Consider the following 20,005-nt stretch of genomic DNA (forward strand, 5'->3'; position numbering starts at 1 on the left):
TCTGCCCTCTATACGCAAGCCAGTTCTAAATCTAAACAGCCAATTTGCCACGGATCCCATGCACCAGAAGCTTCTGGATTTGCCTCCTGTGAGGGACTTTGTCAAACACCTTACTAAAATCCACATAGACAACCTTCACTGCCCTACCCTCATCAATCTCTCGTCACCTTGTCAAAAAATTTAATTAAGCTAGTAGGGCACGACCTGCTCTGCAAAAGCCATGTTGCCTCTCCCTAATGAGACCATGGGTTTCCAAATGCTCATATATTCTATCCCTAAGGATTCTCTCCAGCAACTTCCCTAACACCGGCGTGAGATTTATCATTCATTATATGCTGGAATAACTCAAATACTGTCTAGTTTAATGGAATAAGCCATCCAACAGGCAGATTAACAACTAAGATTCAAGTGTATTGTCAGCTGACTATACATGTACAACCAAACAAAACAACATTCCTACAGACCATGGTGCACCCACAAAACATATTTCACACACAGCATATAAAACAAAATATTACCACAAATACGTTAATAAAACATAATACAATACTCATGTAGTGTGCAGCACAAGTAAACAGTTCGCTGTCCTAGAAATGAGACCTCGGTGGTGGCAGGGTATTCATTAATAGAAACATAGAAAACCTACAGCACAATACAGGCCCTTCGGCCCACGAAGCTGTGCTGAACATGTCCCTACCTTAGAAATTACTTGGGGTTACCCATAGCCCTCTATTTTTCTGAGCTCCATGTACCTGTCCAGGAGTCTCTTAAAAGACCCTATCATATCCGCCTCCACCACCATCGCCGGCCCATTCCACGCACTCACCACTCTCTGTGTAAAAAACTTACTCCTGACATCTCCCCTGTACCTACTCCTCAGCACCTTAAAACTGTGCCCCCTCGTGAGAGCCATTTCAGCCCTGGGAAAAAGCCTCTGACTATCCACACGATCAATGCCTCTCATCATCTTATACACCTCTATCAGGTCACCTCTCATCCTCCGTCGCTCCAAGGAGAAAAGGCCGAGTTCACTCAACCTATTCTCATAAGGCATGCTCCCCAATCCAGGCAACATCCTTGTAAATCTCCTCTGCACCCTTTCTATGGTTTCCACATCCTTCCTGTAGTGAGGTGACCAGAACTGAGCACAGTACTCCAAGTGAGGTATGACCAGGGTCCTGTATATTTGCAACATTACCCCCCGCTCCTAAACTCAATCCCACGGTTGATGAAGGTCGATGCACCAAATGCCTTCTTAACCAGAGTCAACCTGCACAGCTGTTTTGAGTGCCCTATGGACTCGGACCCCAAGATCCCTCTGATCCTCCACATTGCCAAGAGTTTTACCATTAATGCTATGAGGGGTGATTGATAAGATCGTGGCCTAAGGTAGGAGTCAATTTTAGAAAACCTAGCACATTTATTTTTCAACATAGTCCCCTTCTACATTTACACACTTAGTCCAGCGGTCGTGGAGCATACGGATCTTGGACCTCCAGAAAGTGTCCACAGCAGGGGTGATCGATAAGTTCGTGGCCTAAGGTATGAGGAGATGAGTTATTCAGCTCTCATTACATGCACATGCAGATTGAAGTTATCAATCACCTCGATGAATTGTTAACTGATGAGGTATTAACTTCAAACTTTCTGCATAATCACTAAGAGTTAAACTGCATTTATATGTATTTATATTTTTTGTGTTTTTAAAAAAATTATTGCTGTGTACTTTAGTGTTTTTTTGTGCTGCATTGGATCCAACAGCAAACTATCTGGAATGTTGAATATTGCAGCTACGTAGATCTTTGGTTCGGTTGGTATTGTGTGCAATTCTGATTGACCCTTTACAGGAAGGATGTGGTAGTTTTGGAAAAGGCCAGAAGAGAGTTAACCAGAATGCTGTATGGATTTAAGGATACAAACTATCAGGAGAGGTTGGACACACTTGGGTTGTTTCATCAGTGTCAGAGGCTGAGGGGAGACATAGAAGATGGTTGTTCTTGCTAGTACACTACCATGGCACCCATCTATCTGGGATATTTATCAAGAATGCTGTGCATGCAGGGCTCTTACAGTGACAGATCTCCATCTGTCCAACAATCTCTTTGACCCTGTACCATCAAGCAGGAGGTACTGTAGCATTAGGACAAGAAACATTAGGCTAGGAAACAGCATCTTCCCCCAGGATGCAAAACTACTGACCTTCCTACCACTACCCAGATCTCATCACGTAGCCACTAGCTTTACACTGTTTACTTTGTAATTTATGTTGTAAATGCACCTTATACTAATGTTAATCTATTTGTGGTTAATATTACTTTGTGTTGTGGGGGAGTTGTGCACCTTTCTCCGAAAGTACGTTGTTTAGTTTGCCAATATACATGACAATAAACTTGAACTTTAAAAAATAAAGAGACTATTCACTTTGACAATCTTGTTTTTTATTAACACCAACTGTATCTTAAAACAAAAAGCACAATGAATATTTCAGGGAAGCAGTCTGATGACCTTCTCCAAGCAAACCAAAGCCACGTTAAACATCAGATTTTTTTTGTTAAAATCAGGTACCGAATGCTTTAATGTATTTTGCAGGATTAGTACAACACGGCTCTTTCACTTGCAAGTTAATTCTATCATTGACAAAGTTGTTTGCCTGCATCCCTCCCACCCCTCCCCTCCCAATTACACACCAGTTTGTACCAGTTTTAAGGCTTTCTGAACGGTTATATGTAAGCAGAGGAATCTGGACCCCATATTGTTGCTACTCTTAAGCAGTGCTCCCAGGCAAAAGGGGCTTTAACTCGTATCAACTTGTTCAAGTATTAAAGTTATATAATTTCTTTTAAAACAATCTCTGTGCTAAATTGCAAATTAACAGTCAAAATAGCCTGGGAAAACACACCACACAGATTCATGCATTCTATTCTCATAATGCTCCCTAACCCACATTATTTTAAAATGAAAGCTCATCTAATACAATGGTTTTTATTTATATATCCTATTTTTTTAAAATTCGACGTGGCTGTTATTCCTCTTTAATGAAGGACATCAACGATTAAACTGAGGCCTAGAAATAATTAAATAAGAATTAGCTCGCCTTGGCCAGAGAGGATGGAAGTAATCACATTACCACAATATAACCAGCAGTCTTGCTTCAGTGTTCAAAGTTGTCACCAATCCAACGTTATAATACCATGCCACTGTCCGCACACATAATAACTCTTTTCAAGTGCCGATAGTTTTATTTTCTCTCTTATAAATGAGGTATAAACTACATTCATTTCCAGCCACTGTGACAGCCATGAAATATACTTTTAAACTCCCCTCCCTGTGGCAAGGCAGTGGGGCAACGGCGGCTCCTCCACTCAGACCGTCAGCTGCGCCGCTTTGCGCTGCAGGAGGAACTGCTGGATGGCTTCGGCGTCACGCTTCAGCCAGGCTCCGTTCAGCAGGATGTTCTCACAGGACTGCTGGATGGTCCGTTCCGCTGTCGGAGCGGGGTGCGTCTCGAAGAAGCTCTGAAAGTGAAGGGAGGTAGACAAATCATTGGGCAGGTGAAGCAGAAACACTATCGTTGAGGCAAGGCAAAGACCTGCTGAAAGTGACACGACTCATTGACAAATCTGAATATTATATAAGGAAGGAGGTTATTACCCCTCAACTATCAGGAAGGAGGTACGGGAGCCTCAGGTCCCACACCAGCTGGTTCAGGAACAGTTATTACCCCTCAACCATCAGGCTCCTGAACCAGACGGGATAATCTTCACTTCCCCCATCACTGAAATGCCCCCACAATCTATGGACTCACTTTCAAGGACTCTTCACCTCACGTTCTCGATATTTATTGCTTTTTAAAAAATGATTTATTTTTTTCTATTTGCACATTTTGCTGTCTTCTGCACTCTGGTTGAATGCCCAAGTTGAGTGGTCTTTTATTGATTATTTTATGGTTTATTATTCCATAGATTTATTGAGTACGACCAAAAGAAAATGAATCTCAGGGTTGTATATGGTGACATGTATATACTTTGATAATAAACTTACTTTGAACTTTTGAAATCTGAACATTAAACATAAGGCATCTTACAGAAACAAGGTGGTTTGTGTATGTTCACACAGCAGCGGGCAAGAATAGAGACACAAGAGAGTTGAACTATGATGCTGTGGCCATTACAGAGACCTGGTTGAGAGAGGGGCAGGAATGGGTGATTAATGTATCAGGTTTTTGAAGTTTTAGAAAAGATACAGGAGGTAAAAAGTCGGGGGGGGGGGGTGGTTTGGAGTTGCACTACTAATCAGTGACCATATCAGAGTTACTCTCAGGGGAGACATAAACTGAGTCCATCACACTGATGGAATTCTACTACAGGTTGCTCAATAACCACTGGGACATTGAATAGATAAGGAATAAGATTAATAAAATGTGTAAAAATAATAGGGTTATTACCATGGGGGATTTTAACTTCCCTAATATAAACTGGGACCTTCTTAGTGCAAGAGGTTTAGATGGGGCAGGAATTGTTAAGTGTATCCAGGAGGGTTTCTTAAATCAATATTTGGATGATCCATCGAAAGGAGGGGCTGCACTGGACCTGGTGTTGGGTAATGAGCCTGGCCAGTTGACTGGGTGAGCAGTTTGGGAACAGCGACCACAGCTCCTTAACTTTCAGGGTAGCCATAGATAAGGGTAGGCATGGTCCTTGCAGGAGAGTCTTAAATCAGACTAGGGCAACTTACGAAGGCATTAGGCAGGAACTAAGAAGAGTTAATTGGAACACTTTTCTTTTTCAGGCAAGTCTACATTAGACGTGTGGAGGGTGTTTAAAGATCAATTGCACAGACTTTGGGAAGGGTATGTTCCTGTTAGAAGGGCGGGGATAGAAAGATTAGAAAACCTTGGGTGTCCAGAGAGGTGAGAATTTAGTCAAGGAGAAAAAGGAAATGTATGTAAAGCTTCAGAAGTTAGGATCAAATGGAGCACGAGTATAAAGTCATCAGAAAAGAACTAAAGAAGGGAATTAGGAAAGCCAGAAGGGGCCATGAAAAGTCCTTGGCAAGTAGAATTAAAGTAAATCCCAAGGCATTCTATACTTACGTCAAGAGCAAGAGGATAGCTAGGGAGAGAGTGGCACCACTTGAAGATTTACCTGAATACAGAGAATGTGACTGAGGTACTTAATGATTACTTTGCTTCAGTATTTACCAAGTTAAAGGATATGGAGGACCAGGAGATCAGAGCTGTTTGTATAAATACGTTAGGGCATTTACAGGTCAAGGAGGAGGAAGTGTTAGGCCTCCTAATGAGTATTAAGGTGAAGTCGTCCCCAGGGCCTAATGGGATTTACCACAGGTTATTGAGGGAGGCAAGAGATAAGATTGCTAGGGTCTTGAACAATATCCTTATGTCCAAGCACAGGCTGTTTGGATTCAGAACTGGTTTGCACACAGAAGACAGAGTTAGTGGTTGAAGGGACTTATACAAACTGGAGTTCTGCAGGGATCTGTGCTGGGACCTCTAACGTTTGCGATGTATATAAATAACCTGGATGAAAATGTAAATGGGTCGGTTAGTAAGTTTGCAGATGTTCTATTACGTTCTCAATCCCAACAACAGACCATAAATACAAGATACCGAGCCATTATCAAAAGGTTTCAAATTAAAAATTATATTACGTTCTTTTAAAAGTCTTTGAATTGTTATTGTTATTAAAATATATATTGTTATAAACCACTATATGGTAAAGTACTCTTTTTTCCCCTCGTTTTTTAAAACCAATCAGCGTTGTCTTGGTAGTGGGTGTAGATTTTTTAATAATTAACCATATTATTGTATTTCATAATTCAATATATTGTATTTGATCATGAATATGGGATTGTATCAGTGTGATTTATATATAGTGCATTTTGTGGTATCTTATTTTGATTTATAATAAGTATCCTTATGAATTCTGTATTTGCGTATATGAAATTTAATTAAAATATTGGAAAAAGAAAGTAAGTTTGCAGATGATACCATGACTGGTGGAGTCATGGATGGTGTAGAAGACTGGCAAAGAATACAGCGTGATATAGACCAGTTACAAGATAGAAACTGGTTTAGACAGGGGCTGAGAAATGGCAGATGGGGTTTAACCCAGGTAAATATGAGGAGTTGCACCTCAGTCAGGCAAATGCAAGGAGACAGTACACTGTTAAGGGTAAGATCCTTAAGTGTTGTTGAGCAGAGAGATCTTGAAAGCAGCAACACAGATCGACAGCGTGGTTAATTATTAGTAAGCCTTCTTAACCATGCTTGCTTTTATTAGTCGAGGCATTGGGTTCAAAAGTCAGGAGGTTATGTTGCAACTCTATAAAGCTCTGGAGAGGCCACATCTGGAGTATTGCAACAGTTCTGGTCGCAACAAACTTGGGCTATTTTCTCTGGAGCGGTGCAGGCTGAGGGGAGATCTGATAGAGGTTTATAGGAGTATGAGAGGCACAGATAGAGTGGACAGAGAGTATCTGTTTCCCAGGGTTGAAATGTCTGATACCATTGAAGGTGAGAGGGGTAGGTTCAAGGGGATGTGAGGGGTAAGTTTTTCACTCACAGAGTGGAATGCTGGTAGAGGCAAATACATTAGCGATGAATGTGTCGGTAGTGAGGCGGATTAGATTTTGGCTTTATTTTTGATTAAGATTTCAGTTGGTTCAGCACAACATTGTGGGCTGAGACTGGAGGTGCTGAAATCTGGAGCAACAAACAATCTGTTGGAGGAACTCAGTGTGTCGATCAGCATCTGTGGAGGGAAAGGAATTGTTGATGTTTCAGGTCCAACCCAAAACATCAACAATTTCATTCTTCCCACAGGTACTGCTTGACCCGCTGGGTGAGAGTGGATGTGGACATTGCTGACCCTTCAGATCGCTGCCCTTCATCAGATCCAACTGAATTTTAAATACAGCGTTCAATGGGTCTTCCCACCCCTTCAAGCAGCCCGCTGATTAACCCTAGGCCTAATCACAGGATAATTTACAATGACCAATTAATCTACTAACTGGTACATTGTTGAACTGTGGGAGGAAACGGGAGCATCCAGAGAAAATCCACTTATTCTGCGGGGAAGACATCAATTCCTTACAGAGGATGTCAGGATTGAACTGTGACATCCTGAGCTGTAATAGCGTTGTGCTAACCGTGGCAGCTCTGGCAGAGATACTTCTCATAGCGCAATAGCTCCTCAGTGAAATGACCATCTCGATTACACCTTAACCTCCTGGAGCAAGGTTTGCTATTTTTTCAGTTCAAAGAAAAGTTCTTTAAGCTTGCTCAGTGTCAGACTAGTTACAAGCTTTTTTGTCCAAGAGCCTCAGATTACTTCTTTACAACCTTACAAACATTGTTGCAATGTGTTCACTTCACACCATCACTTTCTAAGCTAAGGTGAGACATTCCCTGTTTCTCTCAAACCTCCTCTATTGGTTGTAGTTGACTATGGATGTTGTACCCCAGCTGTATACACAAGCCAGGGCAGTATGATATGGACAGCAAGCTGTTGCCCATGCACCAGGCTTCTCCTCTCCACACGCTGATGAATCCAAAGAAATGGTAGAGACTGATACAGCCTGGCACCAGCAGTGTCGCGGGAGTTGCCAGTCAGTGTTGAACTCAATGTAGGACTGCCTCAGGGACTCTAGCTCTGTTTTTCTCCCTTAGCATTTACTCCTGAAGCCTTTCCTATGAGTGGGTACAGCTACAAGGCAGCAGAGGTTTCAGATCAGAGTTCTCCTTCTCCTAGATGAGCTGCCAACCACAGCTGACAAGCCCCATCTGCCCAAAGCAACTGGTTTTAAGGTGTCAATAACCCACCTTTGCCCCTTCTGTCAGTAGAAACAGTTCTGCTGGGCTTAGTAGCTGAGCCACACGTGAAGGCCAAGAGCTGGACCTGGTTATCAGGGGCTATTTGAGACACATGTCATTGGGAGCGTTTAACTTATCCTCACTACCACCCGTGACATCCTGAAGGAACCAAGCTTCCAATGGCCTACAGAAACCATTCTGATGAAGTGTTGAATAAACAAAGCAGCCAGCATCAACCCAGGCACCAGATTCAGAAATGCCAGAAGGCAGTGATCCAGGAAAGTCAGTCCAACAAATTAATCAAAGCATCATACCCACAAACTCAAACTGCCCAAACAGGCAACACTGTGGTGTTGCTGAATCTTTAATTCTCACCAGGGTGTTAAAAGGACAGGGACCAGATATTCTGCGGTGACTCTAATTCCCTGAAGTATTCCCACTAACTTTATGCTGAAAGCCAGAAGTGTGATGGCTGGTTAGTGGTGTTGTGGACAGTAAAGTACGTTGTCGTAAGTTACAGTGGGACATTGATAGGATTCAGGGCTGGGCTAAAAGTGGCAGACAGAGTTCACTCCAGGAAAGTGTGGAATGATATATTTTCGGAGATTGAATTTGAAGGCAGAATACAGGGTTTTTAGCAGTGTGGAGGAACAGAGAGATTTTTAGATGACTCAACATCACCACGCCTTTGGTAGTACACCATAATGTGTGGACCCATTCTCCTTTCAGTTTCCTAATTCTTCATCCCTTTATCTTTTCCACCCATCTCCTCCCAGCTTCCTTCTTCATTCTCCCCGTCCCACCCACCCGCCAGCTTGCACTCCTTCCCCTCCTCGGTCCCCTCCCCCTTTCCTGTCCCGATGAAGGCTCTCAACCTAAAACGTCAACTCTTCAATCCTGTCCTAAGATGCTGCCTGACCTGCTGAGCTCCTATAGCATTTTGTGAGTGGAGCCAAATTTTGGCTTGAATGTAATAAGGCTCAGGTCCTATTTGGTATCTTCAAAAATAATTTTATTAAGTTAAATTTCGTGGAACTGAACTTTACAATTCATTAATGTAAATAATATACAAGACCACAAGATTCGGAGCAGAATTAGGCCATCTGGCCCATTGGGTCTACTCCACCCTTTCATCATGGCTGATCCAATTTTCCACTCAGCCCCAATCTCCTGCCTTCTCCCCATATCCCTTCATGCCCTGACCAATTAAGAATCTATTAACCTCTGCCTTGAATATACATAAAGACTTGGCCTCTACAGCTGCCTGTGGCAAAGTATTCCACAGATTCACCAGTCTTTGGCTGAAGAAATTCCTCTTCATCTCCAGTCTAAAAGGATGCCCCTCTATTCTAAGGTTGTCCCCTCTGGTCCTAGACTCTCCCACCATAGGAAATATCCTCTCCACATCCATTCTATCAAGGTCTTCCATCATTCAAAAGGTTTCAATGAGGTCACCCCCCCCCCATTCTTCTGAATTCTCATGAATACAGGCCCAGAGCCATTAAACTTCCTTCATATGACAAGCCATTCAAACCTAGAATCATTTTTGTGAACCTCCTTTGAACCCTCTCTAATTTCAGCACATTCTTTCAAAGATTATGGGACCCAAACCTGCTCACAATATTCCAAATGAGGTCTCACCAGTGCTTTATAAAATCTCAACATTACATCCTTGCTTTTATATTCTAGACCTCTTGAAATGAATGCTAACATTGCATTTGCCTCTCTCACCCCAGACTCAACCTGCAAATTAACCTTCAGGAAATCTTGCACAAGTGCTCCCAAGTCCCTTTGCACAGCAGTTTTTTTTTGTATTTTCTCTCCATTAAGAACATAGTTTCACTTTCATTTCTTCTACCAAAGTGCATGCCTATACATTCCCCAACACTGTATTCCATTTCCCACTTTGCCCGTTCTCTTAATCTAAGTCCTTCTGTAAGCCTCTCTACTTAAAACTACCTGCTTTTCCAACTATCTTCGTACCACCTGCAAACTTTGCAACAAAGCCATCAGTTCCATCATTCAAATCATGAACATATAATGGAAAAATCAGTCCCAACCCCGACCCCTGTGGAACACCACTCGTCGTTGGCAGGTTCCCTTTGTTCCCACAGTTTGCCTCCTGCCAATCAGCCACTGCTTTATCCACGCTAGTATTTTTCCTGTAATACCATGCTTGTTAAACAGCCTCATGTGTGGCAGCTTGTCAAAGACGTTCTGAAAATCCAAGTACACAACTCAATTGATTCTTCTTTGTCTACACTCCTTGTTATTTCTTCAAAAAATTCCAACAGACTTGTCAGGCAAGATCTTCCCTTGAGGAAACCATGCTGACTACAGCCTATTTTATCAAATGCCTCCAAGTATTCTGAAACTACATCCTTAACATGACCCCAACATCTTCCCAACCACTGAGGTCAGACTAACTGGCCTACACTTTCCTTTCTTCTGCCTGTCCCCCTTCTTGAAGAGTGGAGTAACATTTGCAATTTTTCAGTCATTCCAGAATCTAGTGATTGTTGAAAGATCATTACTAATGCCTCCACAATCTCTTCAGCTACCTCTTTCAGAACCCTGGGGTGTATACCATCTGGTCCAGGTGACTTATCCACCTTCAGATGTTTCTACTTCCCAAAAATCTACTCCCTAGTAGTGGTAACTTCACACACCTCATGTCCCCTGACACCTGGAACTTCCACCACACTGCTAGTGTCTTCCACCGTGAAGACTGATACAAAATACTTATTCAGTTTGCCCACCATTTCCTTGTCCTTCATCACTAGCTCTCCAGCATCATTTTCCAGCAGTCCAATATCCACTCTTGCCTCTCTTTTACACTTTATGTACCTGAAGGAACTTTTGGGATCCTCTTTAATATTATCACCTTGCTTACTTTTGTATTCCATCTTTACCTCCTTAATGACCTTTTCAAGTTGCCTTCTGTTGAAAGCTTCCCAATCCTCTAACTTCCCACTAATTGTTGCTCTATTATATGCCCTCTCTTTGGCTTTTATCATGGCTTTGACTTCTCTTGTTAGCACAGTTTGTGGCATCTTTCCTTTAGAATACTTATTCCTCTTTGGGATGTAATATCCTGTGCCTGCTGAATTGCTTCCAGACACTCCAGCTATTGCTGCTCTACTGTCATCCCTGCCAGTGTTCTTTTCCGATCAATTCCGGCCAACTCCTCTCTCATGCCTCTGTAATTCCCTTTACTCCACTGTAATAGCAATATATCTGACTTTAGTTTCTCCTTCTCAAAACTCAGGGTGAATTTGATAATATTATGATCACTTTCCCCCACAGGTTCTTTTATTTTAAACTTTCTAATCAACTCTGGTTCATTGTACAACACCCAATCCAGAATAGCTGATCCCCAGTCGGCTCAACCATAAGCTGCTCTGAAAGCCATCTCATAGGCCTTCTAGAAAACCCTCCTCTTGGAATCCAGCATCAACCAGATTTTCCCAATCTACCTGCATATCAAAATTCCCCCATGACTATTAAATACAATATATATTCCATTTAAATACAATAATAAAGAAATTACACATACTGTCATTTCATTTGCAATATTCATGGCCATCTGTTAACACTGCAGTCAGAATTTCAATCAGTGGAAACTAAGCCCAGATTCCAGTAGAAAGAGGCTGAACCATCAGTGTAACCTCATGTGCTCTCAAACCTCATTTTCTTTAAATACTTCCGTTGTTAGCTGCTCTTAGATACTGAAACAATATCCAAGAGCAGCTTACAATTGAGCCAGTTAATAGTGAAGTACTAAATTTTTGATTTGATAGAAGTATACAAAATTATAAGTGGTATAGATAGAAGTCGTGGGTCAAGGGTGAAATGTTTAAGGGAAACCTGAGGGGCAACTTCTATAGAGGGTGGTGATTGTGTGGAACAAACTGCCAGCGGAAGTGGTGAATGCAGGTTTAATTTTAACATGCAAGTTTAGTACATGGATTGGAAAGGTATGGAGGACATGTCTTGGCTTCCAGTCACCTTTGATAACGAATTACACAGATTCATCACCAAATGACTAAAGAAATTCCTAAAGGTGAATGCTGAATGAATGTTTAAGGGGAACATGAGGGGAAACTTCTTCACTCAGAGGGCGGTGGGAGTATGGAACGAGCTGCCAGTGCAAGTGGTGCATGCGATTTTGATTTCAATGCTTAAGAGAAGTTTGGATAGGTATATGGATGGGAGGGGTAGGGTAGGCGATGGTCCAGGTGCAGGTCGATGGGGCTAGGCAGATTAATAGATCGACATGGACTAGATGGGCTAAAGGGCCTGTATCTGTGCTGTGCTCTATGACTCTATGAGGGGAGAGCCAAGTAAGAGATTGATGAATGAGGCATGAAATAGCCAAGGTGAAACCTGAGTGAGAAGCTAAAATGGATGATGATTCTGCAGTTGAAGGTGATGTGAAAGGGTGAGGTGTGGGAGAGCAGAAGGAGATTACATTCTGATGCCCAGCTATGAGGTATGAGATGGGGAATGGCAAGAATTTTCATGTTGGTACACTCAATGTGTCAGTTCCGCCTGACAGAGAATGGTCTTATCTGTACCAACTCTGAATTATAAAAACGGACAAAATAAAGTTGAGACAGTTTACTTTGCAGGCTCAGTCACATACACACATAAGCTTACAGAACTCAGCACTGGGCACTTACAAATCATAGCAAACAAAGCTCTAAAGGAACTGAGTAGATTTTACACCAACTGTGATCCTCCATGAACAGTTTATAGTAGTGAAATATTTTATGCAAAGTGCCTCTGAGGAAACTCTGGAGAAAAATTAATAAGCTATTGATGGAACCATTAATCACTTGGCAAACTCAATAATTCCCCTTTAGTTTAGGCCATTAATTCTCTTTTGAGATGATTACACAAAATCACTACAGTTCCAAGCCCCTTTCACAAGTGGCTAGACAGCAAGAATCTGGATTGTAATCTACATGGGATTATGAAGGTGCAGCAACTGCAGGTTTTAGAAGCTTTAGATACGAGGCTTCATCTGCTCTCCCTAAATAGCACCTATGTTCTTTTAACCACAGAGGCATTCTAACAGATTGTCAGAGCCATAGAGCACCACAGCACAGAAACAGGCCCATCGAGTCCATGCCAAACAGTACTCTGCATAGTCCCACTGACCTGCACCACAATGTTCTAAACTCTTCCCATCCAAGTGCTTACCCAAATTTCTCTTAAATTGAACCCGTAGCCACCACTTCCGCTGGCAGCTCATTTCCCTCTCACATCACCCTCAGAGTGAAGTTCCTCCTTATGTGCCCCTTAAATATTTCACCTTTCACCCTAAACCTATGACCTCTAGTTCAAGTCTCACCCAACCTCAGTGGAAAAAGCTTGCTCGCATTTGCTCTAGCTATACCCCTCAAAATTTGTATGCAGTACTGTACAAAAGTCTTAGGCACATATATGTAGCTAGGGTGCCTAAGACTTTTGCACAGTCAACATGGTGTGTTGAGTGAACTTGTAAATCTAGTGGGGGCAAAGGATGACAGACAGACATACTTTATTGATCCCGAGGGAAAATGAGTATGATGAGGGTGCGAGACAGGTGGGAGGTAAGGAGTGCTGGGGTGGGGTGGTGCGGATGCAGACACTCCCAGCCCTGAGACACCAGGCAAGGTTATTTGATTCCAAGCAATCTGTTGATTGATTATTACTGAATGTCTCTCCGGTGCTTCCAGCTCCCTCCCCTCTCCCTTCCACTTTCCCCAACCACGATTCCCCTCTCCCTGCCACCTTCCCTCTCTAGAAACCCGTATCAGAATCAGGTTTATCATCACTCACATGTCATGAAATTTGTTTTTCTATTTGCAGCAGCAGTACAGTGTAATACATAAAATCACTACAGTACTGTGCAAAAGTCTCAGGCACCCGATCTATATATGTGCCTAAGACCTTTGCACAGTATTGTACCTCCATCAAACCTCCCCTCACTTTCCTATGCTCCAGGGAATAACTTCATAACCCATGTCCTTCATTATATGTAATTTCTGTGGCCTTTGTTTTTTAAAGCCAAGGTTTCCACATTGGAGACCTCCTGCGATGATCAACAAGCCACTTGGACATGAGGCAACAACCAGCAGGTACATAAGTATTCCTTGAAAATATCTTTCCCCTCCCTAACTCAAATGCTGACAACTTTAAAGACTCTTCTCCTCCACCCCCCCCCCCAACTCTCACATCATTTACACATCTTGGAAAGCTCAGTAAATCTTAGATCCTCTAATTCTAGAGAAACACACACAAAACGCTGGAGGAACTCAGCAGGTCAGGCAGCATCTATGGAAATCAATAAACAGTCAAAGTGCAAACATGAGGAAATCTGCAGATGCTGGAAATTCAAACAACACACACAAAATGCTGGTGGAACACAGCAGGCCAGGCAGCGTCTACAGGGAGAAGCGATGTCGACATTTCGGACTGAGACCCTTTGTCAGGACTAACTGAAGGGAAAGATAGTAAGAGATTTGAAAGTAGTGGAGGGAGGGGGAAATGCGAAATGATAGAAGACCGGAGGGGGTGGGATGAAGCTAAGAGCTGGAAAGGTGATTGGCGAAAGTGATACAGAGCTGGAGAAGGGAAAGGATCATGGGACAGGAGGCCTCGGGAGAAAGGGGGGGGGGAAGCACTAGAGGGAGATGGAGAACAGGCAAACAACTAAATATGTCAGGGATGGGGTAAGAAGGGGAGGAGGGGCATTAACAGAAGATAGAGAAGTCAATGTTCATGCTATCAAGTTGGAGGCTACCCAGCCGGTACATAAGGTGTTGTTCCTCCAACCCGAGTTTGGATTCATCTAGACAGTAGAGGAGGCCATGGATAGACATTTCAGAATGGGAATGGGACGTGGAATTAAAATGTGTGGCCACTGGGAGATCCTGCTTTCTCTGGCGGACCGAGCGTAGGTGTTCAGCGAAACGGTCTCTCAGTCTGCGTCGGGTCTCACCAATATATAAAAGGCCACACCGGGAGCACCGGACGCAGTATACCACACCAGCCGACTCACAGGTGAAGTGTTGCCTCACCTGGAAGGACTGTCTGGGGCCCTGAATGGTGGTGAGGGAGGAAGTGTAAGGGCAGGTGTAGCACTTGTTCCGCTTGCAAGGATCAGTGCCAGGAGGGAGATCGGTGGGAAGGGATGGGGGATGACGACGAGTGGACAAGGGATTGGACAAAGGGAGTGGACAAGGAGCGTAGGGAGCGATCCCTGCGGAAAGCAGAAGGGGGGGAGGGAAAGATGTGCTTGGTAGTGGGATCTGTTTGGAGGTGGCGGAAGTTATGGAGAATTATACGTTGGACCTGGAGGCTGGTGGGGTGGTAGGTGAGGACAAGGGGAACCCTATCCCGAGTGGAGTGGCGGGTGGATGGGGTGAGGGCAGATGTGCGGGAAATGGGAGAGATGCGTTTGAGAGCAGAGTTGATAGTGAAAGAAGGGAAGCCCCTTCGTTTAAAAAAAGGAAGACATCTCCTTCGTCCTGGAATGAAAAGCCTCATCCTGACAGCAGATGTGGTGGAGACGGAGGAATTGTGAGAAGGGGATAGCATTTTTGCAAGAGACAGGGTGGGAAGAGGAATAGTCCAGGTAGCTGTGAGAGTCTGTAGGCTTATAGTAGATATCAGTAGATAAGCTGTCTCCAGAAATAGAGACAGAAAGATCAAGAAAGGAGAGGGAGGTGTCAGAAATGGACCAGGTAAACTTGAGGACAGGGTGAAAGTTGGAGGCAAAGTTAATGAAGTCAACGAGCTCAGTATGCGTGCAGGAGGCAGCACCAATGCAGTTGTCGATGTATTGGGCCAAGATCTGAAACGACGACTGTTTATTCCCCTCCACAGATGCTGGTCAATAACTTTTCAGCAGATCCTGCCTTCTCTCGTGTGTTTTTTCAAAACACAGAGATGGGCTTTTAATTTGCATTTCTACCATTTCCACTCAAAGCAAACACACAAAATGCTGGAGAAAGCACATCAGACAGAATCTATGGAGAGTAATCAAGAGCCAACGTTTTGGGCTGAGACCCTTTGTTAGGCCTCAAACTTTTTCCACTCAGAATTCAAATTTCTTGCATCTGCAGTATTTTGGTTTTGAACCAGAAAGCTGAGGGTTCAGATATTGTGGAGTTAATTTTCCTCCCTCCTCCCCGGCCTGAAAAAAAAGACTTACCTCAGCTAAGTTGCAACCAGTGGGCAACTTGGTGTCAAAATGGCAAACATTAACCAGTTTGGGATAGTATAAATGTTATAGCTGAAACAAAACCTTATAATGAATGCAAATAATTGAGAATTCCTTTCTTACCTTGACATCAGCTGCCATCTTATCACCGGTAAAACCTTCCACCGTTAGCTAAAATGCAGAAGGTAAAAAGAAGAGTGATTAGTAATACTACTCAGTATGCAAATCAGAAATAGCCTTCAGGTTAATAAACTTTCAGTTTTGGAACATCACATACCATTCTTAAAACCTAACAATTTAGATGCAGCTTTTGTAATCCCCTTTTGATTGAGCATTTACTCACTTGACCACTTCTTACTCATTTATTTAGAGGTACAGCACAGTAACAGGTCCTTCTAGCCCCACGAGCCCCTGCCACCCAATTACACCCATGTGATTATTTGACCAACGAACCTGTATGTCTTTGCAATGTGGGAGAAAACCAGTACACCCAGAAGCCCACCAGGAAATCCAATCGTAGGTAGGAGTTTCCTGTTTATTTCACTGTGCCCATATCTTCATGGCCATTCTATTAAGAGGTTTGCTGGACTACTTCAAGGGATATGAGTAAAAGTCAACTCTGTGCCCAAAGTTACATACAGACTAGCTTCGAAGGAGCTTACATTTCTTTCCATAAAGGACATTATCAAGCCAACTGACAACACAGTGGTAGCACAAATTCAATGGGATATATTCTTTCCATTAACAGTGGGTTATAAATTTCCTGACTTCCACTGACCCCCCCCCCCCCCCCCATGGCTCTGCCTTATTTAGATTTATCTATCACATCTTCTTTTGGAAGAGGACAGCGAGGCTTGAGAGGAAGTGCGGCGGCGGCCATTTTCAAATTGTCCAATTGCTTCTCAGATCGGAGTTCTGAGAGGCGGGACTGCGCAGACGCGTGAAGGAGGCCCGGGAAGGAGGGAAGATATATAAAGGAGATACTGAGTGAGGTAGTTCTCTTTTGGAAGAGGACAGCGAGGCTTGAGAGGAAGTGCGGCGGCGACCATTTTCAATTTGTCCAATTGCTTCTCAGATCGGAGTTCTGAGAGGCGGGACTGCGCAGGCGCGTGAAGGAGGCCCGGGAAGGAGGGAAGATATATAAAGAATGCAGCCTTAAGAAGCGGGCAGCTTCGTTTGCGGGCAGCGGAATGCGCCGGGAGCAGAGTGTAGGGCTTGGGCTCAGAGGGCTTAGGCGGAAGAGGGCACAGTAGGCTTATCTTTTAGTTCTTGTATTTTCAGTTATTTGGGAGGTATGAATGTGAGGGCAGCTTGTTGTTCTCGGTGTCGGATGTGGGAGGTCCTGGAGTCTCCGAGCCTCCCGGACGTCCACATCTGCGCCAGGTGTGCCGAACTGCAGCTCCTGAGGGACCGAGTTAGGGAACTGGAGCTGCAGCTCGATGACCTTCGCCCGGTCAGGGAGAGTGAGGAGGTGATAGAGAGGAGTTACAGGCAGGTGGTCACTCAGGGACCACGGGAGGCAGATAGGTGGGTTACAGTCAGGAAGGGGAAGAGGCAGGTACTAGAGAGTACCCCAGTGGCTGTACCCCTTGACAATAAGTACTCATGTTTGAGTACTGTTGGGGGGGGACAGCCTACCTGGTGGGAGTGACAGTGGCCGAGCCTCCGGCACAGAGGACGGCCCTGTAGCTCAGAAGGGTAGGGTTAGAAGAAAGAGGTCCATAGCAATAGGGGACTCAATAGTCAGGGGCTCAGACAGGCGTTACTGTGGAGGTGACCGGGAGTCCCGGATGGTAATTTGCCTCCCTGGTGCCAGGGTTCGGGAAGTTTCTGATCGCGTCCAAGATATCCTGAAGTGGGAGGGTGAAGAGCCAGAGGTCGTGGTACATGTAGGTACCAATGACATAGGAAGGAAAGGGGAAGAGGTCCTGAAACGAGAGTATAGGGAGTTAGGAAGGCAGTTAAGAAGAAGGACCGCAAAGGTAGTAATCTCGGGATTACTGCCTGTGCCACGCGACAGTGAGAGTAGGAATAGAATTAGGTGGAGGATGAATGCGTGGCTGTGGGATTGGAGCAGGGGGCAGGGATTCAAGTTTCTGGATCATTGGGACCTCTTCTGGGGCAGGAGTGACCTGTTCAAGAAGGACGGGTTACACTTGAATCGTGGGGGGACCAATATCCTAGCGGGGAGGTTTGCTAGGGCTACAGGGCGGACTTTAAACTAGTAAGATGGGGGGGCGGGAGACTATTTGAGGAGACTATGGGAGAGGAGGTTAGTTCACCAGTGGAGCAAGTAAATAGACAGTGTGTGAGGGAGGAAAGGCAGGTGATGGAGAAGGGATGCGCTCAGCCCGAAGATGTAGGGGAGAAGAAAGAAAAGGATAATAAATTTGAATGCATTGTTAGGGATGGAAAGAGAGGAGGAGATGGAGAGTATCTTAAATGTATCTATTTTAATGCTAGGAGCATTGTAAGAAAGGTGGATGAGCTTAAAGCATGGATTGATACCTGGAATTATGATGTAGCTATTAGTGAAACATGGTTGCAGGAAGGGTATGATTGGCAACTAAATATTCCTGGATTTAGTTGCTTCAGGTGTGATAGAGTAGGAGGGGCCAGAGGAGGAGGTGTTGCATTGCTTGTCCGAGAAAATCTTATGGCGGTGCTTTGGAAGGATAGATTAGAGAGCTCCTCTAGGGAGGCCATTTGGGTGGAATTGAAGAATGGGAAAGGTGCAGTAACACTGATAGGAGTGTATTATAGGCCACCTAATGGGGCGCGTGAGTTGGAAGAGCAAATGTGTAAGGAGATAGCAGATATTTGTAGTAAACACAAGGTGATGATTGTGGGAGATTTTAATTTTCCACACGTAGACTGGGAAGCTCATTCTGTAAAAGGGCTGGATGGTTTAGAGTTTGTGAAATGTGTGCAGGATAGTTTTTTGCAACAATACATAGAAGTACCGACTAGAGATGGGGCAGTGTTGGATCTCCTGTTAGGGAATGCGATAGGTCAGCTGACAGATGTATGTGTTGGGGAGCACTTCGGGTCCAGTGATCACAATAGCATTAGCTTCAATATAATTATGGAGAAGGACAGGACTGGACCTAGAGTTGAGATTTTTGATTGGAGAAAGGCTAACTTTGAGGGGATGCGAAGGGATTTAGAGAGAGTGGATTGGGTCAAGTTGTTTTATGGGAAGGATGTAATAGAGAAATGGAGGTCATTTAAGGGTGAAATTATGAGGGTACAGAATCTTTATGTTCCTGTTAGGGTGAAAGGAAAGGTTAAAGGTTTGAGAGCACCATGGTTTTCAAGGGATATTAGAAATTTGGTTCAGAAAAAGAGGGATGTCTACAATAGATATAGGCAGCATGGAGTAAAGGAATTGCTCGAGGAATATAAAGAATGTAAAAGGAATCTTAAGAAAGAGATTAGAAAAGCTAAAAGAAGATACGAGGTTGGTTTGGCAAATAAGGTGAAAGTAAATCCGAAAGGTTTCTACAGTTATATTAAAAGCAAGAGGATAGTGAGGGATAAAATTGGCCCCTTAGAGAATCAGAGTGGTCAGCTATGTGTGGAACCGAAGGAGATGGGAGAGATTTTGAATGATTTCTTCTCTTCGGTATTCACTAAGGAGAAGGATATTGAATTGTCTAAGGTGTGGGAAACAAGTAAGGAAGTTATGGAACCTATGACAATTAAAGAGGTGGAAGTACTGGCGCTTTTAAGAAATTTAAAAGCGGATAAATCTCCAGGTCCTGACAGGATATTCCCCAGGACCTTGAGGGAAGTTTGTGTAGAAATAGCAGGAGCTCTGACGGAGATCTTTAAGATGTCATTAGAAACGGGGATTGTGCCGGAGGATTGGCGTATTGCTCATGTGGTTCCATTGTTTAAAAAGGGTTCTAGAAGGAAGCCTAGCAATTATAGACCTGTCAGTTTGACATCAGTGGTGG

At 43.8% G+C, this 20,005-nt stretch overlaps 1 protein-coding gene across 1 annotated transcript in view; it reads right to left on the bottom strand.

Moving 5' to 3' along the window:
- Nucleotides 1-2,416: 2,416 nt before the first annotated feature.
- Nucleotides 2,417-20,005, bottom strand: part of LOC132385586 (puromycin-sensitive aminopeptidase-like) — a 257,048-nt gene continuing 239,459 nt past the window's right edge. The window contains exons 22-23 of the mRNA XM_059957751.1: nucleotides 16,170-16,217; nucleotides 2,417-3,515 (exon numbers count right to left, since the gene is read on the bottom strand). Coding sequence (XP_059813734.1) covers nucleotides 3,363-3,515; nucleotides 16,170-16,217 — 201 coding nt within the window. The 3' untranslated portion in view covers nucleotides 2,417-3,362. The remainder of the gene's footprint in view (nucleotides 3,516-16,169; nucleotides 16,218-20,005) is intronic.

The sequence above is a fragment of the Hypanus sabinus genome (genome assembly GCF_030144855.1).
Source record: "Hypanus sabinus isolate sHypSab1 chromosome X1 unlocalized genomic scaffold, sHypSab1.hap1 SUPER_X1_unloc_11, whole genome shotgun sequence".
In the NCBI taxonomy this organism is placed as follows: Eukaryota; Metazoa; Chordata; class Chondrichthyes; order Myliobatiformes; family Dasyatidae; genus Hypanus; species Hypanus sabinus.